Genomic DNA, 25,643 nt, shown 5'->3' on the forward strand with positions numbered 1-25,643 from the left:
TTGGTACAAAAGGTGGCTTTATTGAGGTCCAGGTAAGAATTAGGCACTTGGCCAGAGCAGCAGCTTAAATATGAGGCAAGCAGGCAGGGGTTAGCCATGCCCGGGGCTAGGTTGGGGTGGTGAGACTACAGGCACAGACTCTCTCCAGACAGACAGAAGTTGAGGGGAAAAGAAAAAGGGGAAGGGGATGCAGAGCAGTCTGGGTCAGAGGTCTGGTGGGCTGGCCCCATAGGGCTGGGCAGGAAGCGCTGGGCGGCAGATCCAGCAAGGAGGGGACCAGGCTCTCTTGCTCCACATGCCCCTTAGGCCCAGGCCTGAGCCTCTGGCAGGGGCAGCCATGCTAGGGGGGGCCTTCCCAGGCCTCACTTCTTCACCTTGGCATCATAGGTACCTGCATTCTTGTAGGCACTCACATAGCCACTGTCATCCAGGATGTCCTGCCGCCCAGCAATGCCCTTGCCCTTGCCGCTCTCATCAAAGCGTTCCTTGTGGGAGCCCGTGTACTTGCTGGTGTCAGTCAGCCGTTCCACAGCACCCCCTGTTTTTGCTTTCTGTTTGGACAGAGTTCCCCCAGGGGTACTTGGTTAGGGAGCCCAGCCCTTCCAACCCCAGCCAAGATTCCCCATACCCCCCTCAGTGGCCAGCTGAGACCATCAGGGCACTTACAGTAACACCCACATTGGCTGGTTCCTTGCCTGCCACCAGCTGACAGATGGCATCAAAGGCCTCCTCCTTGCTCTTCCCCTTGAATCGCTTGGGTGCCAGCTCTTCTAGGGCCTTCTTGAACTCCTCATAGTTGATGACCCGGGCAGACTTCCCCCTGTCAGGTATGTGGACACCATGAGTTTTCCTCCTTCTCCACATCCTCCCTGGTTCCAGCCCCCCAATTCCCCTTCTGGGAACATCAGAAGCAGGGAATGCCTGGGGCTCACTTGACTTTGGAGAAGACGATGTCGACATCAGTCCCTGTCACAGCCTTTCCGTCAGCCACCTTGCAGTCCTTGCACAGCTTGGCCCAGTTCTTGCCATTCATCTCGTGCCCACTGGCCTTGGGATCACCATGGATGGCAAACTTGCGGAAGCTTTCCTCCAGCCCAGCCATATCTGTGCTCGCTGCCATGCCACCCTGTTAGGGACCCACCTTGGTCACCTCCTAGCCAAGCTCTCCCCCCCACCCCCCAAGGCACAGAGCATCACTGCCTCTACCTCAAAACCTGCAAGGTTGAGGTTGCAGGCACTTCTGCCACATACCCTCAGAGCTGGAGATGGAGCTGCCTAGAGAAAGGGGCCAGCACTCAATGTCTGACTGGGCCCCAGAGCCGTGAGGAAGAGCCCCGAGAGGAAAGGTCCTGTCACTTAATGCCAGCCTGGCTCAGAGTGGAGTTCAGAAGATGAAATCATGATGCTCGCATCAGGCTGGGAACAGAGTAGCACTGTCCAGAAAAACTGTGAGAGCAGCAGCTGGGGCCATGGCTTTGTCTGGCCCTGGCACAAGGCCTGCTTGGGTGGAAGTGAGGGTGGCAGAGCGGGCCCCCTCCCTGGAAGTTCCATGCCAGGCAGGGTCAGGACCAGGCCAGGCTGCTGGTTGGGCAGGTATTTAGTGAGGACAGTGTCTCTCTCAGGGTCATGAGGACCCAGCAAGACCCAGCCCAGGCTGAGAAGGGAGCCAGAGCACAGGCAGGGGTGCAGCTGGCCCAGCTGGGGCCTTGTTACTATTTGCTGTTAAACAAAAACATGAGGGAAGGGGAACTTGGGGCTGGCCTGGCCACAGTTTGTGAAGCCTGGAGACAGTTGCTAAGGGAGGGTGGTACTGCTTGGATAATGTTGCTAAGGGCAGGATGGTGTCAAGGCAGCTCAGGGCGAAGCTCCCAGTGCTGCTGGGCTGGGCTGGAGAATGGGCTCACGGGTGGGGCACATCAGCACTCCCAGCACCTGGGGCACAACCGTGGCTTCCTGGCCCCTTTCCAGCCATTGGGGCTGTAACGTCCCAATTTGTGGAGTTTAGGAGGAGCAGGAGATTGAGGGGCTAGCCTGAGTGGGGGTTGTAGAGTTATGAGCCCCTAGAGACATGATGGCAAGTGAGACTGTGGCCTTGGCCCTGTAATCCTCACACCTACGCTCTGCGCTGAAGCACACTTCCCCAATGTCTACACCTTCAGCCCTCTATGGAGGCCTCCTGGCCACACCCTGAGCACCACCACACTAGTCCACACTCTCAAAGCTATGTGCACTTAGCCCTGGCCCTCCATACCCTCGGCCTTAGTCCCACTGACCACACCACTTAACCTGGTACTCAGACTTGCCTGACCACACCAGCCCTGCACTGAAGTGCCCCCAACACCCCTTACTGCAGTCCCCTGACCACACCCACAGCCCTGGGACTAAGGGCCTGGGCCATTCCCTCAGCATGCACACCCCACACATATACTAACAGCCCTGTACTGAGGCCCCCCCAATAATACCCTCAGCCCTGCACTAAAGGGTCTTCCCCACACTTGCCCACAGCACCCACTACAGTCCCCAACCACACCCTCAGCTCTGCACTGAAACTCCCTCCATGTAACACAGCCTGGTACTGAGGCCTCCCTGACCACACCCTCAGCCCTGCACTGCAGCCACTTCCATCCATACACGGGAAGCCCTGGGACTGGGTCCCCCGTCCACACACCCACAGGCCTTACTGAGACCCCTAACCAGAGCCTCACAACTCACCCTCTCTCCATACATCTGCAGCCCCTGACCACACCCTCAGTTGTGTCCTCAGTAACTATCTTCCACCTCTCCCTTTTATAATAGAGCCTCCAGTGACCACAGCCTGGAGCCAGCCTGCCTGCCTGCCTACCCCCCTTCCACTACCACTGGCCTTAACACTGAAAACCGTCCCCAGGTCACCACACAAACCCATCCCTAAGTTGCAGTTTCTGGAACAGGGATCACCCACAGCTCCTACATTGCAGCAACTTGGTGGGTCCAGAATCCCTTTCAAACAGCACTCCCCTCCCCTCTCCCTACACTGCAATTTCCCACCAGCAATCTGAAGGAGACCCGCACTTTGTTCACCAATGGTAAAGTCTGGGGGAGCTTGAGTGCCACAGGATGCTTGTTCCAGGGGCCTAGCAGGACCCTGCACCTGTGCTCACTCCTGTCTGTGAGAAGATGGATTCTTGGTAATTTCAGGCTGATTAGGTGGTGCCAAGTCACAGGCCCCGGTCCCAGGGGTCTGCAGGCCACACTCGCTCCCTCTGGGACAGCTGGAGTAATCAGTCAGCAAGGAGTTGGGGGTGGGGGTAGAACGTTTGGGCCCAAGGCAGGACCGCTCAGCTGGTGTCCTCAACTCGGTACCATCCAGGGTTGGGACCCCTCCTAGGCCGCTCCCACCCCACCCCCTTCTTATCGTGCAGGATATTGATTAGAGTGGTCAGCGCCGGGGTCTCCTACCGGCTTCTCCCTCGTGGCTGCTCCTGCAGTGCACGTTCGATGGACAGAAGGAAAGACGCAAGAATGGACCGATGGACGCAGGAGACTAGGCGGCTCCGCAGCTCTGCTCCCTGCCGGCTCTGGGGCGGGACTGCAGGCCAGGGCGGTTCCGCCTTATTATTCCCTTGTTTCTCGGTCTCCATAGAGACGGCGAGTCCCACCCCCGGGGCTGTCTCGGCGGGAGAGTGACCAAGGTCACGCTGGCTCCACCTACCAGACCCCGCCCTCTCCAGGCTCCGCGGGGGCGGAGCTGCTGCGATAGTCTCATCCCGCTGCACCCGAGGCAGCTCTGTGGCTGGGGTGACCAGACCTTTGCAGTTCTGGACGTCCTCGCACGGCCCCCATCCTGGGCTCCGCCCGAAGTTCAAAGCTGATCCCTGCCTCCAGGGGAGATCCAACTTCCCAGAGCAGCAACCGAAGGCCTTTGGCGTGGGGGCGGGCATGCAGAGGAGTGGGAAGGTCCCTTCCCTTAGTGACAGTGGGGTCTAGAGCTGGCTCAAGACCACAGCTCTCCAATGAACGTGTGGCATCCCAGGTCACAACTCCGGGTCACTGGAGGTGGGAGGGGACAGTGAAAGAATCACGAGTGCCAGCCCCCAAATCCTGGTACACCGACAGTCTCTCCCGCTGCCAGGGAAAAGCCCCTGGGCTTCCTGGGTCCGCGTCCTCATTTATTCCCACCCCAACCCGGTGTTAGCCTCGCAGTCTCTGCTTCCGCTGCTGCCTCCCGACCCCAAAGCCTGCTTCCCGTCCTCTCTCCAAGTGCAAACCCTATCTTCAAGAAAAATAACCTCCTCCAGGCAGCTTCCAGGACCTTTCCCAACCAGGAGCCCCGTACCTGAGCTTCTCCATATGACAATCTTGGGTGGCCACCCAGCGTACGGGGGGAGGGGGTAGGAACCCACCTCACCCTCTGCCCCTAAGGTGACTGGCAATGGTCCGGCTCCAGGAGGGCCCATGGCCCTTGCCATTAAGAAGGTATGCACTAACTCCGCAAAAGCATAGAAGTTTATTGGAGCATCACGGCTGGTGGGGCTGTTATTGCTGAGTCGTGGGGGAGGGGGCCGATCCCGCCGGCCCTTTGGGGCCCCTAAAGTGCACTCAGTGCGGCGGGGGTGGGGGTGTTGCATAGAGAGTCTGTCCCGCCGCTCCTCCGCCATCCCTGCTTCTTGTCCCAGCTAAGGGAGACCGGCTTCCAGGCCGCCCCGCGCACCGGGCTCGCCGCTACTCGGGCTTACGAAAACGGCCGGCGCACGCGCCTGCAGCGCCAGCCCGGGCTCTCTGCCCCTGCCCACGGGGGTGGCCAGACCGGCGCTGCCTAGGCGCGTCTGAGCCACTGGAATCTCGTCCATGGACTCGGCTGACGCCGAGTGATAGGCGCCTGCAGGGCTGGCGTCAGCGGAATCCGACGAGCTGGAGCGGCGGCCGGGGGTCCGCGGCCCTATGGGGTCGGAAGGGAACGTGAGACTAGGAGCTGCTACTTACTTAGGGCCCTACCTTTCCCTCCCTCGTAGCTCCCCGAGCAGGATCTGGTCAGGAAGGGGCGCTCACCCGGCAGACTGGGCAACGGGGGCTCCCGGTCCAAGGTTCTGGAAGTCCGTACCTTATACATGCGCCGCTTCCTTTTTTTCTGCAGAGACAGGGGGAAGCCTGAGTACCCCTCCCCCAGACCTCACATCGCCAAAAGACGCGCAGAAGTGGAGATGGGTAGAGGTTTCTTTCCCATCCCCTTCCACCTGGGCAGGGGGCCCAGCACAGTCCCCCCCTACCTGGGGTCGGATCCGGGGGGGCAGAGCGAGAGTCTCTGGGGAGGAGGGCGGTGGAGGCTCCACGTGGCCGTGGGTGGCAAGGAACCTGGGGGGGCTGAAGGGGAAGTGGGAGGATAAATGCTGGATGCTGTTGTTCCTTCAAATCCCACCCTGTTGGGGGTACTAAAATAAGCCTCCCTTCCTAGCTGGAAAGGGGCATTGATCTGTCCAAGGCCATGATAGCCTGGACCAAGACCTGTGCCTTGGCTTTGGCCTAACCCCCTTCTCCCACCTCAGATGTCCCTGCCATGCCAATGGGAGATGTGAGGTGGCACTTGCCCAGGTTGCACTCACTTGGCATTCACTGAGGCAGGCCTGGCCTGGCCAGGGGGCTCTGGGCGCACATGGCTGAAGGTCCGCATGTAGAACTCCATCTCCTGGGGAAGATGGAGGTGAGGGAGGCTGGGAGGCCAGGTGTGGGTCCAGGGCCTCCTGGGTCCTGGGCCCACTCTGTCTTGGATGCAACACCCCCTTACTGGTCTCTGTGGGAGGTCTGGGCACAGAGGTCTAGGGCTGTCCTCCAGGCTTCCCAGGTATGCTGGGAAAACCCCAATGCAGAATGAGGCTTAAAACACCTGTTTTTGTACCTTACCCCACCCCCGCCATTTTCCTCACTTCATTTAGTCAAACTCCACCTCCTCCAGGAAGCCTCCAGCCTCATGTGTCCAATGTACCCAGTCTAGAGCTGTTCTGGCCAAGTTGGGTTGGGGAGAAGAGGGACTCAGAGAGGCCCTCTCCTGCTCCTGGCTCCTCCCAGGGCTCCAGTCTCTGAACCGATTTATTTCCCTACTGGGCAATAAAGAGAGAGAGACTGGGCAGTTCACACACCCGGATGTGCACCCGAGGCTCCGAGGCTACCTGCAGGAATCCATGGTTCCCTCGGAGCTGAGTCCTCAGAGTACCAGACACAATCTCAGCTGCTGGCGGGGAGTGGGGGGATAAGCAGTCTCCCCAACTTCTACCAGTAAAGGGAAGGCAATAGGTGGTGGAAAAAACAGTACCACAGCCCCACCTGGGACCAGGCTTATGGGTGTTCTCTGTCTTGTTTAGTCGCTGATCCTCACAGTGACCATGGGAGTAGCAGACCCAACCCCCGAAAGTGAAGGGGTCTGAAGCCGGGAGGTAGCAGGAGTGGGCTAGGCTTGCACCCCAGCACGCAGCAAGCGCCAGGCCGCGCCCAAGAGGACTGCAGGTGAGGAAACAAAAGCCAGGAAACACAGTCCGAGAAGGGAGCCTGGTGGAGGATGTGGGGTGGCTGGGGGTAGGGCACCGGACAGCTGTCGCGACTCAGCAGTCGTTTCCATGGAGACCCGGGCATCCTGACTAATGCAGAGACGACACTGTAACAGCAACACCGTCTCTAAAACAAGCCTATGTTTGGGGGCAACGGCTCCAGAGTGGGGCCCCTCCCACATTCCTGCTCAGGGTGGGGGTGGGGAGGCTGCCTGCAGGACAGCCCTAGCAGATCTGGGGGCCAGAGCCCAGCCAGTCAACAGCTGGCTACACAGAGGCAGAGAATGAACCCTGGGCAAGCCCTGTGCCCAACACCTGCCCAGGCTGGCCCTTTGGGGAGGAGTGTGGGGGTGCCAGCCTGAGCAGAGGAGCCCTGGGAAAGAGGAAGGAGTCAAAGGCCAGTCACAAGGGCTGGGACGCCAAGGGAATCCTTCCCCCCCACATTTCCTCTTCACCAGTGTGCACCTAGCACCCCTTCAGGGCCCAGGAGAGAGGGGGCAAAGCCTACCCTGGTGCCCCTGGGTTCTAGAGTGTAGGGCAGAGGGCAGGGCAGCAGTAGAGGATGGTCTCAGAAGCCTGAGGGGCCAGAATGGGACAGGAGCCAGGCCCTAGCCAGCTGGGGAAGTTTGAGGGTGCCACCAGGGTGTCCCCATTCAAATTCCCCTCCCCTCATCACAGCTGTCCCTACAATCCTCCCTCAGAGACATTCAAAACTTGCACATTCCTGAATGGTACATGGCACCTCTCAGCCTCAGCTCTTCTCTGTACAATGGGACAAACACACCCCTTCTCCCTCTGCAGACATCTCCCTCAGGTCATTCTCAGATGATATTAAATGCCCTTGCTGCTGGTACATCTGGCCCCAAAGCCTAAGCAGGCAGTAACTACAGAGCAGGGGTCCTGAGCATTTGAGTCTGGGGATCCCAGGGCCGGCCCTGCCTCAATGGGCACTGGCTGTGAAGATTGAGAAAGTCTCCTGCCTACCTCTCTGAGCCTCAGTCTCCTCTGTGAAGTGGGGATAGGGATGGTGCCCACTCCTGGGATGGCTGCCACTGTGCTTCCATGGGTTCTGTGCCCAGCACCAGGGCAGGTACACAGCGGTGTGGCAGTTGTGGGGGGGAGGGGGTCTCCACCAACAGCCATCACTCCCCCAGGCCTACCCAGGTCTGGCAGCCTGGCCCACCCCTGGCGATGAGAACAGGAGAGGTGGGGTCCAAAGCACTCCCCCAATCCACTCACCAGCCTGTGTTTGTGTCCAGTTGCCATGAGGACTTCGGATCCAGAGCTCAGCCTTCCCAACAAGGCCTGCCTGGGCCCCCTGCCTTCCCAGTCCCTGGGGGCTCCAAGGACTGGACCACCCCACCCCCAGCTGCTGACCTCAGGAAGCCAAGGGGCATGGGAATGGGGATAGGCTGATCAACAGCTGGGCTGGCCAGGCCCCGAGCCTGGACTGGAGGATTCCTGCTTCAGAGTGCAGAGACCTTAACTCTTCCTACACCCAGCTTGCTTAATCTTTCTTGGCCTCAATATGTTCATCTGCAACATGGGTATGGTAGCATTACCTGCCTCGTGGGCTGTTTCAAGATTTAAATGGGGTGATGGGTATAAGGGCTCAGGGTCACAGGTGGAGAGAACTGATGGCTCTATCCTGGTGACCCAGTCCTTGATCCATCCCTCTCTCTTCTCCTGCGGCCCCAACCTGGCTGCTTCCAGGCTCCCACGTTCTGTGCCCTCCAGCACATGCTTCGAGCCTTTCCCCTGGGGTCAGGAAAACACAGGGCTTCCTCTGGCTGTGCCCACACTTGAGCAAGCAGGCACGTGCTTAGTACGGGCTTGCCCTCGCCTCTGCTGCCTCCAGCACCCCCTACCCCAGCTGCTCTTCCAGGCCTGCTTCCCTTTGCCCTGTCTTGTCACTGGCTACTCGTTGCACAGCCAACCACCCCTCCCACACCCCTTCTCCCACTCCCTCAGCCCTCTGGGCCACTTCTATACCTGAACGGGCCGCATCCTGGGGGGACATGACTCAAGCTCCCTGTGGGCCCCCTTTGTCTCCTGGGGCGAACGATGCTGCACGATGTATTCATAGGTGGTGAGCTTGTGCCACACTGAGGGGGTGAAGAGAGGGCTCAGTGCAATGGAAAAGGAACCCTGGAGTTCAGAAGGTGAGGGCGGGTACCCAACCACAGGCTAAAACCATTGTCCCCATATACACTAAGCCATGGAGTGAGACCAGGTCACCATTAGAGAGCCAGCGCTAGGAAGGGGCATAGTTTCAGGGCTCTACAGCCCAAACTGGGTAACTTCCTCCAGCTTCGGGACTCCCATCCCCTGAAAGGCAGGTGTGGGTATATATATGGGGGTGGGGGCAGGGGGCACTTACTGAGATAAATGTGGAAGCAGAGCAGGTGGCCGAGCAGGGCTGTGGAGAGCAGGCCTAGAAGGATGAGAAGGGCTGCCAGAGCCAGGATGGCAGGAGCCTGGGTCTCCACAGGGGCAGCAGGCAGGAACACGAACCACACATCTGTGTGATTCTTCAAGACTGCAAGGCACAGGCAGACTGTGCTCAGCCAGGGATGTAACCAGTGACCAGAACAGGTCCAGGGTTGGGGGATGGGAGTGGGTCTGGAGCCCACACTGACCTTCAAAGTGGTGGTTGGTACGCAGCCGCATGGGGTTGACAAAGAACTCCACAAAGACATAAGTGGCCACCAGCACGAGGAGCAGGACGCCCAGTAAGGCAGATGCCACGCTGTGTAGAAAGAGCCTGGGCCCAGCCGTGGGCAGCTGTCAGCACCCAGGCGCTCCAGCTGGGCAAGGGCCCAGAGCTCAGAAGGGCCGGTGGTTAGGATGGGGAGCTGGGCCTCTGACCCCACAGCCCTGACTCCTCATGAAGCCAAAGCCTTAGGGCAAAGCTGAATATAGGCGGCCACCCCCAACAGGCTCCCCGCCTTTCCCTGGGCCAGCAGGAGAAAGACTCCAAACCTACCCTCATCGCTCTCAGGTGGAAGCCATCAGGAGCATCACCCTCAGACCAGCACACACACTAACGCACACCAGCGCACAGGTCTCCCAAGTACCCCTATCATCGCCCCGCCCCATACGCAGGTTCAAGGCCCCTGTCTCGCACAGACACAGGCATCGCCAGGCACCCCTGTGGCCCGGGCCTGGCTCTCACCGGTAGTTCCTCTCGCCCACGCAGTTGTTGAGCCACTTGCAGTGGTGGTCGAAGCCGCACACGCATTTGTTGCAGGCGCTGCAGTGCTTGGAACGAGCACTCCTGCGGTGGGGAGGGGGCACAGCGCGGTTGCGGGCTTCTCCCGCCTTTTGCTGCCCGGCCTGGCTGGGGGGTTGCCGGTTCCGCGCCTGGAGCGGGTCACCCACCCGCGCCTAAGCGGAGAGCAGAGCGCGTCAAAGGGGAGCACGCGCGCCCTCTGGCGCGGGGCACTGCGGGGCGGGGCACCCGGAGGAAGCAGCGCTTCTGAAGAGGCGGGGTGGGGGCGGGGACGGGAGGTGTACCCAGCGGCGGGAGGAGGAGTAGGCGGCGTTATACTGTCCCGCTCTGGGACAGTGCACCCGGGTGATGGTGGCGTGAAACGAAAACGGAGTTTCCTTTCCAAGCAAGGACCCCCTTTGCCCAGCCAGGAGGCAATGCAGGTATGGGGCCAGGGAGCAGAAGAGAGCAAGGCTTCTGGACCCTGGGCCTGTGTTGCTCTTCCTGACATCGCCATTTTTTGAGTCCCTGTTTCTCTGCCAGACTATGGGAATTTTCCTGGCATTCTTCCAGAAAACCCCAGTCTATCTGGGCTAATCCAAAGGGAGCCAAAGGAAGAGGGGTAAGCAGACATCTGGGTGAGTAGTAAGCAATTCACCGCAGTGGGTCAGGTGAGGTGAGGCTACATTAGGAATGCAAGAGAGTCTCCCTGCCCCAGGGAGGAACCAGGAAAGGCCAAAGGAGAGTGGGAGAATAAATTTCGACCCCCTCCCCCAGAACAGAATGGAGCCCTGGAACACGCAGCAACTGCCAGAGCATCCACTGAGGAACAACGCGCTGACTGGTGTCTAGTGAAAGAAAGGATGGTCTGATGCCGAAGTCCTCAGCATCTTAATGCCATTGGCTCCTTCTCTGTCCTATGGACAGAACCCCTTCAAGAGGCTGCTTGGGGCTTAATATTAAAAGTGTGGAGCTAGCCTTGAACCATACCCCCATCCCTGATGCCCTACCTAAGGCTGGAAGACTGGGATGCTCCAGAGAGGGGCTTAGGGAGGCAGTCTGGACCAGCCAAGGGGGTATGGGCTCTGTACATTTTGACCCCTCAATGTGGCCTGGAGTAAGTCACTTGGCCTCTCTGGGCCTCAGATTCCTTGTGCAAAACAAGGATAACAGTATTGGCTTTGGGGCCAGGCAGGCTGGGTTGTGAATCTGGCTGCCCAGTAGCCATATGACCAACCTCAGGCCACTCAGCCTTTCTGAGCATTGGACTCTTCCTCCTCTGTGAAGGAAGCAGAGAAAGATGTTGCCCACTCTGCAGGGTGGTTGTTCATAAGCACTTAGCACATAGTAAGTAGTCAAGTGTTGCTCCCCTCTCTGCCCATACCTGGGAATGCTGGTGAGAGAAGGGGGGTAGTTACTGGTAGAGTTAGTCATCAGAAGTGTTTGTGGCAGTGCCAATTGTTTCCTACTTTGTTGGAAATGCTATTCCTCATCTTCTGTTTCCAATCACCTTCTCCCTCACCCAGTTCTCTGTCACTCCACTAAGACTGTGAAATAAGAGGGTTCTGAGGCTTCAGAATGACTGTAAAGCCTGGGCATGACCCTGTCTGCCTTCAGTTCCCACTGGCAGTTCCTCGGGCACACTCATTGGCCACACACACCCAGTCCACACGCACTCACACATCCACGTCGCACAAGTTGCAGTGCAGGTCTTCAATGACGTGTGCATGTTGGCTGCGGTTGAAGATGGGCAGGGGCCCAGCATAGCTCTTGTCCCGCACATTGGCATCTGCTGGATCGATGGAAACAGCGGTCAGGTGCACCACGAGGTGGCCAGCAAAGATGGCGCCCATGCACTGGCCCAGCAGGTTAAAGACTCACTCCATACTGCCGGCTGAGAGCCCCACTTCTGCCTCCTGTGGCTAGAGAACTGCTCTCTACCTACATGTGACGCCCCAGTGCAGAGACTCCCTGCCTGTGCCACCTCATACCTGCGCCCCATATGCAAGAGCAGAGGGGCTATCTGGTAATGGAGCTCACAAGCCAGCACTGCCTGCTGCTGCTGAGGAGACCAACTACAGCGCCCTGGCCTCACTAATCCAGGCCTGGCGTAGGCCCTGGCTGATCTTACCTCAGAATCTGACCTCGTTTCCGATTCTAAATGGTGAAATGAGACTGAAAGAGATCATCCTCTAAAGGTTAAAGGACCCAAAATATAAGTTCTAAGCTTATTTATCTTGCTTTCACAGGAAGTCAGCTCCGAGAAGGAAGAAGACATCCTCTCCCAGCAGCCAGGCCAGTTGGAGAATCACTTGCAGACAGGGCCTCATATATCCACTGCCTCCCCAATCTAGAGTCCAGGTACTTGGAGCCCTGGGGCTGAATGTCTGGGATGGCCTGACATGTTCAGGGGCTGGCCAGGGGGCAGCATGGCTAATTCCTGAAACACAGATCTTCCAGGATCTATCTGCTCAGCAGTTGTGGGTCAGGTGTCACCTCTTGCCTGGGTTATTCCATAGTCTCCTGACTCTGCTTCTCATGTCTGCGTCCCCATGAGTACCCTTTACTTGGGTTGTGAGCTCTGAAAAGCTTAAACCTAAAGCCTTGACTGCTTAAACTCCTGCAGTGGCTCTCAAGCTAAAGTTTACTCTTCAGCTCAGTGTTCACGGCCCCTTTTCCTTTGGATCCTCTCAAACCTCTCTGGTGTCACCAACCACTACTCCTTACCATTCCAGGCTCTCTTCAGACACACTGAATGTGGGCAAACATTTAGTTTCCTGCCTGCTCCAACACTTCTTCCCTCCCCCCCCCACCCCCCTGGTTCATTCATTCAGCCATTTACTGAGGTCTTTCTCTATGCCAGGCACTGAGGGATATGGCAGGAGCAAGACAGACTTGGTCCCCAGCCCCAAGGAGCCTACAGTCTGGCAGGAAACACAGAGATTAATCAAAGAGTAGGTTGATTGCAATAACGAAAGTTCAGGGGACTGTGTGAGTTTGTAACTGGGTGACCTCATCTAGTCTGAAGGGATCTGGAAAGTTTCCCTGAGGAAGTATCATCTCAGCTGAGACTCAGAGAGAAACAGATAACAGGAACGTGGCAGGTAATATAAAGAGGAAAGGGGGCCTGGCTGGGTACTGGGAACAAGCAGAGTCCCAACTAGATGTGTGGTTCCAGCTCAGCTTATCGGTGCCATGCAAGAAAGAGAGCCCATGTCACCAAATTCTGGCTTTTCAGAAGGAACCAGAAATCTGGATTTGTGTCTGGATATATGAGGCATCTCATTTTTAAAATGTTGACAAGGAAATAAATAATTTTTTAAATGTACCTGCCAAAGAAACACTTAAGATATGTCCATTTTGTGTGTTTGTTATCCCTCAATAAAAAAAAAAAAAAAATCTGTAGGCCAAACTGGCCCGTGGGCTTCTAGGTCTTGACTTCCAACTTAGCTGGGTATTGGGGTGGAGAGGGAGGCTAGGAGCTTCCAGGCAGAGACCAGTGTTGTTGCAACAGAGAACAACAGAGGAAATAAAATAAGATGCTGGGGAGATAAGCAGAGTCCAGAATGTGGAGAGCCATGATGATCTTGAACCTTAAGGCAGGAGAAAGCTATTAGAGGGTGTTAAGCTGGGGAGTAACTTTATCATATTTGTTTTTTGAAAGGGCACTCTGGCTGCAGGGATAGAGATGGACTGGCCGGGGTGAGAGCATGTGTGGGGAGACCTGTTTGGAAATGAAATGGTCATCTAGGTAAAAGAGGCAGATGGCAGTGGGGAGAAAAGAGGGCAAATACAAAAGCTTTTTAGGAGGCAAAATCAACAGGACTTGATGACTGACTGGATATAGTGATGAAGGAAAGGGGCGGAGCCAAGAGTACCTAGAGAGGCCAGGAAGAGGGAAGGAGGGGAGCTGAGAGCAACAGGTATGCATCTGGGTGGTGATGTTGGTCTACATGGCCCTCCTCCTGCACCCACAGTCTGCTGTATGAATCCCTATCCCCATACTTACCATGTGATGATCTCCAATCTACTAGGCTTTCCTCCAGTTGGAAGCGGAACACCTAGAGCTGGGGCCCTGTTTTACCCATCTTTGCAACCCTAGGGCCCAGGCAAGTTCTAGGTGCAAGGTGAGTGCTTGGTACACACCATTACCCTACCTCATTCTGCAGGGGGCTTTGATGGGAGGACAGAGAACCATTCAGGCCTGGAAATGGGAATGCCAAACCAGGTGGTTCTCTGAGCCTCCAGCATTGCCCAAAGCAATAAATATGGGGAGGACAAAACCCTCAAACCATCCCACTGCCTCCGAGTCAGACTGCCTGAGCAAGTCCTTCTGGCCTCACTGGGTAGCAATTGTGTGACCTCAGGAAGTCATTTAATCTCTCTGAGGGCTTCCCTGGTGGCGCAGTGGTTAAGAATCCGCCTGCCAAGGCAGGGGACACGGGTTTGAGCCCTGAGCCGGGAAGATCCCACATGCCGCGGAGCAACTAAGCCCATGCGCCACAACTACTGAGCCTGCGCTCTAGAGCCTGCGAGCCACAACTACTGAGCCTGCGTGCCACAACTACTGAGCCCACACGCCACAACTACTGAAGCCCGAGCGCCTAGAGCCCGTGCTCCGCAACAAGAGAAGCCACCGCATGAGAAGCCCATGCACCGCAATGAAGAGAAGCCCCCGCTCACCTCAACCAGAGGAAAGTCCACGTGCAGCAACAAAGACCCAACACAGCCAAAAATAAAATAAATAAAAATTAAAAAAAAAAACACTTTATAATCTCTCTGAGCCCCAATTTCTTTTATGAAAGTGGGGAGAACACCTTCCTTACAGATTATTATGAGAGTTGAACAAGATCATCCATGTATAGGGGTTGGCACAGTGCCTGGCACATGTAAGTGCTCAATAAATGCTAGTTACTCTTGGTTACTGTTATTTTCTCTGATTCTGCTCACTCCAAAACATGTTATTAATCTGGCTTCCCAGGTACCCTGATGGCAGAAAGCCAGGTAGTCCTGAGTGAGTGGTATACCCATTCCGGATCATGGGAGGAATGTTCCATGAAGCATTCTACTTAATAGCACTGACTAAGCCCTGTTGGTCACCTCAGAGAAAGTCTAGTTTTCATGTACAAAGTTGATGACTAGGCCCTGGGCCCCAGTGAACCAGGAAGCCCCTCAGTGACACTGCTGGCGTCGGAGACCAACAACCTTCTTTAGTTAGAGTCTTCCTCCACCCACCTGCCCTGGCTACCCACCAGCCAAGGGCTCTATGGTTCCCCAAGAGAGCATGCTCACCTTCACGGCTCATGCATTCTGGCGCTCACACACACACACACATCCTTGTGTGCTCCTTGTCCCCTGCCTGGGAAGCAGGCAGGACTCCTCCTGTCAGATGGAGGAGGAGAGCTGGCAGAAGCTGCTCAGCCTTGTGCAGCTCTGAAAGGGCTGAGTTGAAGGGTGCTGACTCTACGCCTGAGACTTTCAAATTCATCCCTGCTAACTCCTTTAGCTCACCCTAGGCCACCTTCTCCCAGAGGCCCAAAGAATCATCTCCGTGAAGCACACACACCAAGGCACACTCTCATGGGCACCCTCTGGACTAGGGCACATGGCCACATGCTGCCCCTCAATCGCCCAGACTTGCAGCCACATCCTGTGCCCCTGGGGGTTGTGGCCAGGGCTGGGGCACTCACATCACTAAGTTCAGGCAAGCTCATGTTTGTCACAATTCCCAGGAGCTTCCAGGGCATATTTATCCCTCCTCTTGTCAATTCAACCTTACCCTAAAAGAGTCTGATTCATAAAATCGATGAGCTCCTAAACAGTCCTGGGTATAGCATAAAAATCTCTGTCTGTAAATAAAACCATATTTTAAATGTACCAGGAAACTTACCATGTAAAGGAATTCTACCATTATTCTTTCCAAAAAGTGAAAAATTATTTCATAAATGGAATAAGGTACTCTCTTTTATCCCTTGTTGAGCTCTGGACACGATTAGCTTAAAGAGAGCTTTAAGGTTCTCTTCTGTAATTGCTCTTGTGGTACCTCAGTTGATGAGGTTCCCATCTGTGTGGGGCTTTCAACGCTCCAAGGTTCGTTAGGCCTGTTCCCTCACCCAATCAGGCAGAGGGGTCAGATGGGGGTTGGAGGCCAGGCAGGTAGGCAACTGGTCCCCCCAGGCAGAGACAGGGCCCATCTGCACTCTCTGAGGCTCTGGAACCCAGCTTCAGGCCTCGCCCATGTCCCTCCATCCATTGCCCCCACTCTTCTATGTACCAGTCCCACACTTTCCCAAGGATACAGCATAGCCAGCAGGCACCCAGTGGTGAGGCAGGAGGGGAACAAGGACCCCAAAGCCAATCACAGCAAAGAAGAGGTACAGCAGCCAGGCCACAATCTGGAGTGGGTGAGGGGGCCAGCTCCACCCATTCCGGCGGGACCGCTGGCCCTGCAGCTCCGGGGAGGGTCTGCTGGCCTGTGCAGGTGCTGTCCACACATTCTTCTCAGGGGCTGTCTTGTTAGAGGGCTTGTTGCAGATGTTCATCTCCAGAGGGAGAAAGGGTAGAAAGATCATTAGCCTGAGGAGGCCCAGGCTGGAGCCCAGAGCCCCATGCCTGCAGTCAGGTTTCAGCAGGAGGGGCAGGCTAGTATGTGAAGCCATCGCCAGCTACTCTGCAGGGGAATCCGGGGCCCTAGCATGAGAAGCCTGGCAGTGAGGGAGGATGGCAGTAGACTGCTAGTCTCAAAGCCCCCCAGCAAGTTCTGCCCCAGTCCTAGCCAGGACAAGGTAGGAAGGTCCAGCGTTTATTCAGCTCACAGTGTGACTGCCTGTTATTCTGCTCTGTCTCCACAGCCATCAGAGTTAAACCCAATAAGACATGTTCTCATCTGGTAACAATATCAGGCTGAGGCCAGAGCGATGAGAACACATGATGATTCTGTCAGGATTAGTCACCTCTGTCCTGAGGCCCAAATGCAAGTGTCAGAGAGGGCCCCGTTACACTTCGCTAAGGGAAACAGGGAGCGGAGGTGTTCAAAAGAGGGATCTGGCCTCTGCACCTCAGCAAGCATGTAATCCCTTTAAGGACTAGGGGACCCTGAACCATCTCCCCTGTGCCTCAGATAAGCTATCTGGGGCTTCTTGGCTGGAGAGAAGCCAGCACACAAGAGAGGGGAGGAATCCTCATTGGTTCCCTCCAGCAGTGGAAATGACCATGTTTCTCTAAGTAAATGTGGGCCTGGTACAGTGAGAACAAAAAGGTGAGCTGATGCCTTTGACTCACTTGAGGGAGTTCAGGGAAAGACAGGCCTTGGCCAGAGCCAAACCACCAGATGGCAGCACTCTACCCCCATCCCACCATCGCTCAGCCCAAGAGCTGACTCGGTGGTCAAAGATACATGCAGGGCGGACGGGTAGGCCTGTCATTACAGGAGAAAGAGCCCAACCCCAGTGTCTTCTGGGCCTGAGGTGGGACTAGAGCCTGGGCAGGCAGGGCCCCACTTGGGTAGACAGGCCAATTCGGAGCTCTTGGTGGGAAGGTCAAGGGCTGCAGAAAAAAAAACCCTGGCAGCTGGACTCTCCTTTCAGGAGTCCATGCCTGTTGGCCAGGGAGTCTGACTAAGCCAAAGGGTATGACAGACCCTGCTCAGCACATCTTCTTTGAACACCTTCCTCACTTCTAAACCCAACAAAATGTGACTTGACCTTAAGGGCCCACTGCAAGCATCACCTCATCCAGGAAGCTTCCCTTGATGCCCCAAGTTAGTCAGGGGGCCCTCACACTCAGTCTTTATTGGGCAAGTCACTTTGCTGTTTGGGACACTTCGCCATCTCCATGTCTGCCCCCCTGTTATGCCAGCAAAGGTACTGTGATTCATTCACCTCTGTTCCCCACATCCCCTCCCCCAAGCACCCAGAACATACCTTGTACATAGTAGGTGCTCAGTATATGTTTTCTGACTTGAAAACATCTGAAATAAAAGGAAATGTGGGCATGGTAAATGATGAGGAATCCAGACTCACCCAAAGCCATCTGGCCCGTTCTGCCCTGCCTTCAATCTGCACGGTCCCCAGGCACCCGTACCACCCGCTGCCCCATGCCAGCCCCATGGCTGTTACCCTATAGCTGCCAGACACTCACACTCAGCCACTCTGCCCTTCACCCCACCTGAGGCCCAGAGCCTCCTGTAAACCAAACTTGGAGAGTCTGAGCAGCCTCATCACAAAGCTAAATGGAGAGACCCTAGTTTTCTCCCAGGGACTCCACTGGAATTCTTTGGTCATTTGCTGTGTCTTCAGTAAAAAGCAATGAAAGGTGAAAAAAGAGCCCCAGCTTTGGAGGAAACAGATCTAGGTTCAAGTCCTGGTTCTTCACTTACTAGCTGAGTGGCTTGAGTTTCTTCATCTGAAAAACAGGGGTAGGGATGCCTACCTAGGGCTGTATATAGATCAGCAACACTGTAGATAAAGCGTTGACACATAAATGTTCCCTAAATGGTAGACGTTATGATTACCCTTAAAATAGCCCTCTGGCGTGTCCTCATCTCTCCAGACGGAGGAGGCTACTACATCTGATATTCTGTGAGGTTTTATAAGGTTATGCCCAAAGTGATGGGGTTGGTTGAAGTTGCTTTCTTAAGTCAGTAGTCCCAAGGAACACACTGTCATAAGAGCTGGGCCACTGGATTGTCATTCTAAACTTCTCAGCTTTGATCAAAGATGACAAAGGTGATCAAAAAGCTGGCATCACTTTTTTTTTTTTTTTTTTTTTGTGGTATGCGGGCCTCTCACCGTCGTGGCCTCTCCCCTTGTGGAGCACAGGCTCCGGACGCGCAGGCCCAGCGGCCATGGCTCACGGGCCCAGCCGCTCCGCGGCACGCGGGATCCTCCCGGACCGGGGCACGAACCCGTGACCCCTGCATCGGCAGGCGGACTCTCAACCACTGCGCCACCAGGGAAGCCCTGGCATCACTTTTATTTGGAATGTCCCCAGAGGTGGCAAATCTTTGTCCTTGATTTTTGGAAACAAAGGTCATCAGGTCAAGCCCAGTGTATACAGTTGAGCTGGGCAGTTCTGCTCAGGAGGACAAATCCCTGTGGCTTCCACATAGATTCTCCAGAGATATCATCACCAGGGCAACTACTTTGAAGGGAATCCATTAATTGGGATTCCTAAATCCTGACCTTCTCTTTGCCATCCTCACACCTGAATAACCCAACGCCTTGAGGTAGTTTATAAAGAAAGAAGCAGAGGTACATGGCTGGCTGACAGGACCCCACTGCCAGAGTGGGCTGGCAGTGGCCACAGGCACCCCCAGTGCTGCTGCATGCCTGACACCTGAGGCAGGAGGAGTCACCATCTGAGGCCAGGGGCCTACCACAAACAGCCTTAGGGGTTGCTCTGATACCAAACCCCAGTACTCTTGGCCCAGAGAGGTACCACTTGTGTGAGACCATGGATGAGGGGATGGTGCTGTTGGGTTTAAGTCCCTTGCAGCGGTGGCAGCCTGGTACCATGCCACCTGCAACAAAAGCCGGAGACAACAAACTCTTAAATGATGATATTTTGTGGAGTTGGTGGCCACAAATTCTTTTGGCCCAAAAAATTTTGATTAAAAGGGCTTGGAGGTAGGAAAGAATCCAAGATGAGCCTTCAAGCATGGATGGGACCAGGCACTGTCACCAGACCCAGGGACTTCTCTGGCTGTCCTACCCCTCTCAGCACTTCCCTAGGAGACCAGATTAAAAGATGCGTGGTTCTGCTACCAGACAACATGGCCAGCTTGTGCACTCATGCCTTGGCCCAGTCAGTGCTTACTGCGGTCCAGCCCCCTTGTGCATTAAAGATGTAAACGCAGATGAGACCATGTTTCTGCCCTCAGGGGCTTGCTTTCTGGGGGCCCAGACAGATTTCAGGGAAGTGGGTGAATGGGTATTCTGGCAGCCCTGCAAGGGCCAGCCATTCAGTATGACAGAACACAGAGTGGGTGGGTTTGGGGTCAGAGAGCAAGATCCACAGAGAGAGAGAGAGAGAGAGAGAGAGATGAGCCCTGGGAAGTTTCAGGGTCAGATCCTAGGTTGAAACCAAGTGCCCCTAAAACCAAGTTCCCTTACCAAGATTATGATTAATCTCTCTATCCAAAACTTTATTCCCTTTCAAGTCACCTCTGACCTCAATCCTGTGCTAACTGAACACTAAACAACCAGAGTCACATGACTAAAACTGCTGTTGTCGATGACATCATTAATATACTAAAATTGCTACTATAGATGTCATCATTAATGTACAAACTCAGGTTGTTTCTCCAGGGCAAGATGAGCTAACAGATCCCTGAGCCATGGACCACCTGGCCAAAGAGTCATAAACCAGAGACATTCTGATTCCTGAAACTACAATTAAGAAATATCACAAAAATGTCACAGGACGATGACTAATCCCAGCCTCTTTGTTCTCCTCCCTCCCCCTACAAAAAAAAAAAAAGAAAAGAAAACTCTAACTCAAAGACCAAGCTGGAGTAGACCTGAGGCATGTCTCCCACTCCCTTTGCTTGGCACCCTGCAGTAAACACTGTACTTGCCTTCACCACAGCCTGGTGTCAGCAGATTGGCTTTGCTACATGTTGGGCAAGCAGATCTGACTTTTGTTCAGTAACAAGGTGATCACAGGAGGCCAGGTGAGTAAGTTTAGGCACTGTTGAAAGAGCCAAAGGGAATCACAGAAAGTTTAAACAGGGGAGTTGACATAAAGGTGATGGGTGTTTTAGAAAACTTTCTAGTCACACTGGGAAGGAGGGCATGAGCAAGAAGCGAAAGGGGGGCATGGGGGGAGGTGATACCACAGCAGGCTGGCCTAGGGGAGGGCAGCAGCCCAGCAGCCCTGTGTATTGGGAGGAGTTGGGTGGGAAGTGGGGGTCAAGCCCACAAGCTCCCTGATGCCCTGCTGCATCTTTGGTGGGCTGAGAGGTATGTGGACCTTGACAACAGATTCTCAAGTAACTTCTGCTGCCACGAACAAACAACAGAGTTAAGCTGGTGGAGACAGAAAGAAGACAAGAGCAAAGAGGCCCCGTGGAGTGTTAGGCCAAAGGTAGCCACTGCCCTGGTAAGCCAAGGGCCCACCTGGCTTCTGAGGCAGGCTGGAGGGCCTGTGCAGGTCCCTCCCTGTCCCAGCAAGGGGAAGGCCATTGCTAGGATGACAATAATCTATGTTAACACTGACTTGCTAGAAGTCTAAAATAGCGTTTTCCAAATAAGGTTAGGCTACCTTAATTTATATGCCTCATTTAAGTGAGGAAAATCTTACCATTTCAGGTTCTCATTATGAACTACAGAATAGTAACGTGACTGGTCCACTTCCCCACCTCTTCTCTCACCAAAAAAAATATTTAGGAATGTTGTTCTGAGATTCATGAATAGCATTGTAAAAGAACCAGACTGAGGTGAAAAGTACCAGCCCTGGAGAGGCTGCAGGCATCCCTGCATTTCTGCAAGATGTCTGAGAATTTCAGGAAAGAATCTACTTAATTACCAGAGGGTTTGTTGGTAGAGGCCACAGAACTGGGAAGGTACAGTGATGGGGTCAGAAGAGAGGTGACAGGGCTGATGTGGGGGCTTGGAGGGCCTGGAGATCTGAGTTACCAACAGGGAGAAACAGGTTGGAGGCAAGGAAGAGGGCTAGGCCTGGAGACATAGCCTGCTTCTGGTGCCTGCGTTGCCACTCACAGATTGAGGAACCTGGTGGGCAAATTTCACAAAGCCATCTCTTTGGATCTCTCCTTTATTTTTCAAAAAGGTTAGCTGGAAAGCAATTTGGTAATGTCTACCAAACTTGAGAACACATATACCCTTGAGCCAAGACATTCCATTTCTAGGTATTTATCTTATACATATGCTCATAAAGTGCACAAAGATTCATTGCAGTCTTGTTTGTAATAATAAAGGACAAAAAACAATATAAACAAATATATGGCACATCCACACAATGGAATGCTATATAACATCAAAAATAATGAGGAATGAAATGATTTTTGATACACAGTTAAGCAGAAAAGCAAGATGTGGGACAGTTGTAGAGTGTGCTACGAGTGAGTGAAAACCAAGGTGGATGGATAGACATCTACATTCCTATATGCACAGATTCTCTCTGGAAAGAAATGCAAGAAAGCAAACATAGGGATAGCCTGTGAGAAGGTGATCCAGTGGCTGGGGATGAGAGAGATTTGTTTCTACTATGTACTCCTTGGTGCTGTTTGGATTTTTTTTTTTTTTTTTTTTACCATGTGCATGTGCTACTTCTGAAAAAAAAAATATGTCAAACAAATAATTGAAGTGTGTCATCTCTTACCCTCCTGGCCCCAGTGGGCTGCCATGTGGACCAAATGTGCTCGTGTGATCTAGAGCCCAGTACTGCGCCAGGCAAACACGGAAATCTTGCCTAACAACCATACAACAAAAGAGCACTCAATTTTAGTTCAATGCTTTCTCACCCTCGAAAGAAGTTCTGAGCTGTTCAGCTGAAGAGCTCCCTGTGAGCTGTTAGGGCTTTTGTTAAAGCTGGAATCAGACAACCAGGCAGCACAACAGAGGAGCAGCTGGGCAGGACCTTGTTCCAGTTCTCAGCTGAAGGTCAGCTCAGCTCCCTGTGACTCCAGAACCCAAAGGGAAGGTGCATGCCACAGGAAGGTTTCATTCCCAACAATCTTTTCTTTTTGCGGGACGATTTATGGTTGCTGTATGTGTGATTTTCTATGGATACTTCAAAACAAGTTTTCCGGTTTTTTCCCAGGATCTACTTTTAAACCCATTTTCACTGAGATTTAACAGATGCCCATTTTAACCATCTAAAGGAGGGGCTGGAAAGAAAATGCTGCCTGGTGCACACTGTTTTACTGCACAAAATGTCATTTATAAAAGAACTTTCAAGGGGCAAGTACTTTGTTTATTAGAATTACCCACAGGTGCCAAAGAAGTCTCTGGACTTAAGATTCTGGGAAGTGGCTAGTTTGACTAAGAGATACACATCACAACAACTCCCAGAAAATAAATTGGAACCTCAAGCCTTTCTCATAGACCTCTCTAGTCATCTAGTCAGATGTGGCTGGGCTCCTCACATCAACAACACGCAGAAGTCTGATGCTAGGGCAGGAAAAGCTTGAAACCTCAGTCATTCCTGAGCTGACATGGTCTGCAAACATTTCCTATGCCATTCTCTTCCTGAAGCAACCACTGCAAACTATTTGGGATTCAAGTTAAGCCAAGGAAAGAGGACAAGAAGAAGGGAGCAACATGGAGCTGAAACAAGGCCAGTGAGCAGAGGCAAGCATTGTTGATTTTAACCAGGAAATCAACTCCCATGATGGTAGAAGCAAGTTCCTTGAGGAACACCCACCAAGACACCGTCATTGAGAACAAAGTTGTGACAGAACAGATAAGTAAGAAAAACAAAAGAAAAAAACCTGGCTAATTAAGTACCAATGTTGCTTTTACTGAATCTCATGGTGATTATCTGTTTACAAACCCGTCTCCCACTGTGAACCACCAGTTCCACAAAAACAGGGACCACCCCTCACCCATCTCTAAATCCAGTTCTCCTTCAAGAAGTGAAGTTAAGCCACTTCTTACCATTTCTGCTGCCATCACCCTAATCCAAGCCCCAGTCATTGCTCCCCTACGGTATTTCAACAATAACAATAACCATTGCTAGCATTTAGAGGGCATTTATTCTGTGTTAGGCACTGCTTTAAGTGTTTTGACGGAATTCACTTATTAAACCCTCACAACTCTCTGGGGTAGGTCCTATCATTTCAAATTGTTCTCATAGGCCTCTCTAGTCATTGGTCTCAGATGTCACTGGCCCCTCACTTTCTCTCTCATAAACAACGGGCAGAACAATATGCCCCTTTCACCGATGAGGACACTGAATCTCAGAGAGACTAAGTAAATTCTAGGAGGCACAGCTAAACTGGCAGAACTAGGATGGCCCTCAACTGACTTCCTGGTGTGCCCTGTCACAATCACACTGCTCACCTCATCAGAGTGAGGTGAGCTTTTCAAAACTTGAAATTCATCAAAACTCCTCAATGGTTTCCTCCTCCTGCTAGGATAAAGTTGAAACTGCCACCGCATCCTTCAAGGCTCCCCTCATGCTTGCTGTTCCTCTGTTACCTGCTGCCTCCAGATCTTTGCATTTGCTTTTGCCTCTTCCAGAAACACCGTTACCCTGATCACAATGCTGGCTCCTTTTCAACCTTCAGCTCTTGGCTTAAAAGTCACATGATAGAGCGGACCCTCCCTGACCACCTCCCTTCATTTCAGCACCAGAGCATTTAACCCGACCTGAAATCACTTTAGTCGTGTGTCTGGCGCCTGCTCCCCGCACCCCCCGCCCCGCCCCTTCTTAACACTGCGGGTTCTGGAGAACCGCGGCGTCCTCTCTGGAGCCCTCCGTGGCCCCGCGCCTGGCAAAAAGCCTGGCACACAGCAGACGCTCAATGCAGATCTGTGAACCAGATGAATGCTAGAAGGAAGCCGGGCGCTCTGCCCGGTACCTGGAGCCCAGGCCGCGGGATCCAGGCGCAGAGCTCGGCCGGGCGGCGGCCGCTCTGGCCCCGTGGCTCAGGCCAGGCTTCGAGGTGAGAACTGCAGCGGGGGCTCCTCACCTGCGCGTCGTCGACCGAGCCAGATCGGCCTTGCCAAGGTCACTCAGCGGCTCAGCCCCCGCGCCTGGCCGTCCACCCACCCCAGGGCGGCGGCGCTTCAGACTCTCGCAGCGGAGACGGTCCCCGGGACCCGGAGGCGGTGCGCCCCGGATCGGGGCCCCATCCCGGGCCGCGCGGGGGAGGTTAGGCCCGCAAGTCCTCCGGCTCCGGCTCGAGCGGGCTGGCTGTACCGCGGGGCAAGGCTGACACGGTCTGGGCCTCGTCCGGCGCGGGCCCGTTCCCCTGGCAACGGCGCGGGCTACGGCGCCCCACAGCGGCCAAACCGCGCTGCGTCACGTAGCGCCGGCACCTGGCACCGGGCGGGGCTCACCAGGGACCACCTGGCGTCGTAGCCCAACCATTCTCCATTCCTTTCTAACATTTCTTCTCAGAAACCCACTTTCCCCACCCCCAACCCACAGCTTGTCTTCTCGAAATCCTAACTTGTCCCAGAGGTGTTCCCCTCCAGTTTTCCCCCTGAGGCCACCACTCTCAGGGAGACGCTCAGTCAGCTTGCACACTTTTTAATGAGTATGTGCTGGGCACTGGACATACCATGGGGAACACCCACGAGATCCCTGTCCTTCAGGGGGATTACAGGCTAAGGGGAAGACAAATCTAGAGACAAGTAAATACAGTATACATATTGTGGCCCATAATATAAAGTGTGAAGTATAAGAGCTCAGAATATCTCCTTTCTGGGACTTCCCTGGCAGTCCAGTGGTTAGGACTCTGCTCTCTCACTGTCAATGGCCTAGGTTCAATTCCTAGTCGGGTTCAATCCCTGGTCCTGTTCAATCTCTGGTCGGGGAACTAAGGTCCCACAAGACCCGCGGTGCAGCCAAGTAATAGTAGTAGTAGTAGTAGTAATAATAATAACATCTTTCTTTATTTCCTTTATTTATAAATTTATTTATTTATTTTTTGGCTGTGTTGGGTCTTCGTTGCTGTGTGCGGGCTTTCTCTAGTTGCGGTGAGCAGGGGCTACTCTTCGTTGGGGTGTGCGAGCTTCTCATTGTTGTGGCTTCTCTTGTTGCGGAGCGTGGGCTCCAGCCGAGTGGGCTTCCGTAGTTGTGGCACGTGGGCTCAGTAGTTATGGCTTGCGGGCTCTAGAGCGCAGGCTCAGTAGTTGTGGCGCACGGGCTTAGTTGCTCCACAGCATGTGGGATCTTCCCGGACCAGGGATCGAACCCGTGTCCCCTGCCTTGGCAGGCAGATT

At 54.3% G+C, this 25,643-nt stretch overlaps 1 protein-coding gene across 4 annotated transcripts; it reads right to left on the minus strand.

Moving 5' to 3' along the window:
• Window positions 1-24,678, minus strand: LOC131744660 (tubulin polymerization-promoting protein family member 3). 4 transcript variants are annotated; one of them, XM_067019373.1, is made up of 15 exons: window positions 24,386-24,677; window positions 17,652-17,698; window positions 16,029-16,271; window positions 11,410-11,585; window positions 9,694-9,795; window positions 9,158-9,282; window positions 8,899-9,057; window positions 8,511-8,623; window positions 5,580-5,662; window positions 5,247-5,340; window positions 4,975-5,107; window positions 3,439-3,461; window positions 933-1,126; window positions 667-820; window positions 3-551 (listed from the first exon to the last, which is right to left on the minus strand). In XM_067019373.1, exons 2-15 carry the CDS (start codon window positions 17,658-17,660, stop codon window positions 363-365), a joined length of 1,797 nt encoding a protein of 598 aa, XP_066875474.1. In that variant the 5' UTR covers window positions 17,661-17,698; window positions 24,386-24,677; the 3' UTR covers window positions 3-362. The 4 variants fall into 4 exon arrangements, with proteins under 4 accessions (XP_066875473.1, XP_066875472.1, XP_066875474.1 ...); XM_059044331.2 differs by lacking the exons at window positions 3-551; window positions 667-820; window positions 933-1,126; window positions 3,439-3,461 and adding an exon at window positions 4,468-4,918 and having other exon boundaries at window positions 5,029-5,107; window positions 24,386-24,678; XM_067019372.1 differs by lacking the exons at window positions 4,975-5,107; window positions 5,247-5,340; window positions 5,580-5,662; ... (6 more) ...; window positions 17,652-17,698; window positions 24,386-24,677 and adding exons at window positions 3,061-3,146; window positions 3,692-4,029 and having other exon boundaries at window positions 1-551; window positions 3,439-3,568.
• Between the last annotated feature and the right edge of the window lie 965 nt (window positions 24,679-25,643).

This window comes from Kogia breviceps, chromosome 18, assembly GCF_026419965.1.
Source record: "Kogia breviceps isolate mKogBre1 chromosome 18, mKogBre1 haplotype 1, whole genome shotgun sequence".
Lineage (NCBI taxonomy): Eukaryota > Metazoa > Chordata > Mammalia > Artiodactyla > Physeteridae > Kogia > Kogia breviceps.

What these genes read in the sequence shown, in the direction of transcription:
- LOC131744660 (XM_067019373.1), bottom strand. An exon ending in CTGCTTCCACATTTATCTCA is followed by an intron (nt 8,624 to 8,898) that starts GTAAGTGCCCCC and finishes TCACCCCCTCAG; the next exon opens with TGTGGCACAAGCTCACCACC. An exon ending in CAGCCACGAGGGAGAAGCCG is followed by an intron (nt 1,127 to 3,438) that starts GTAGGAGACCCC and finishes GGTCCCTAACAG; the next exon opens with GGTGGCATGGCAGCGAGCAC.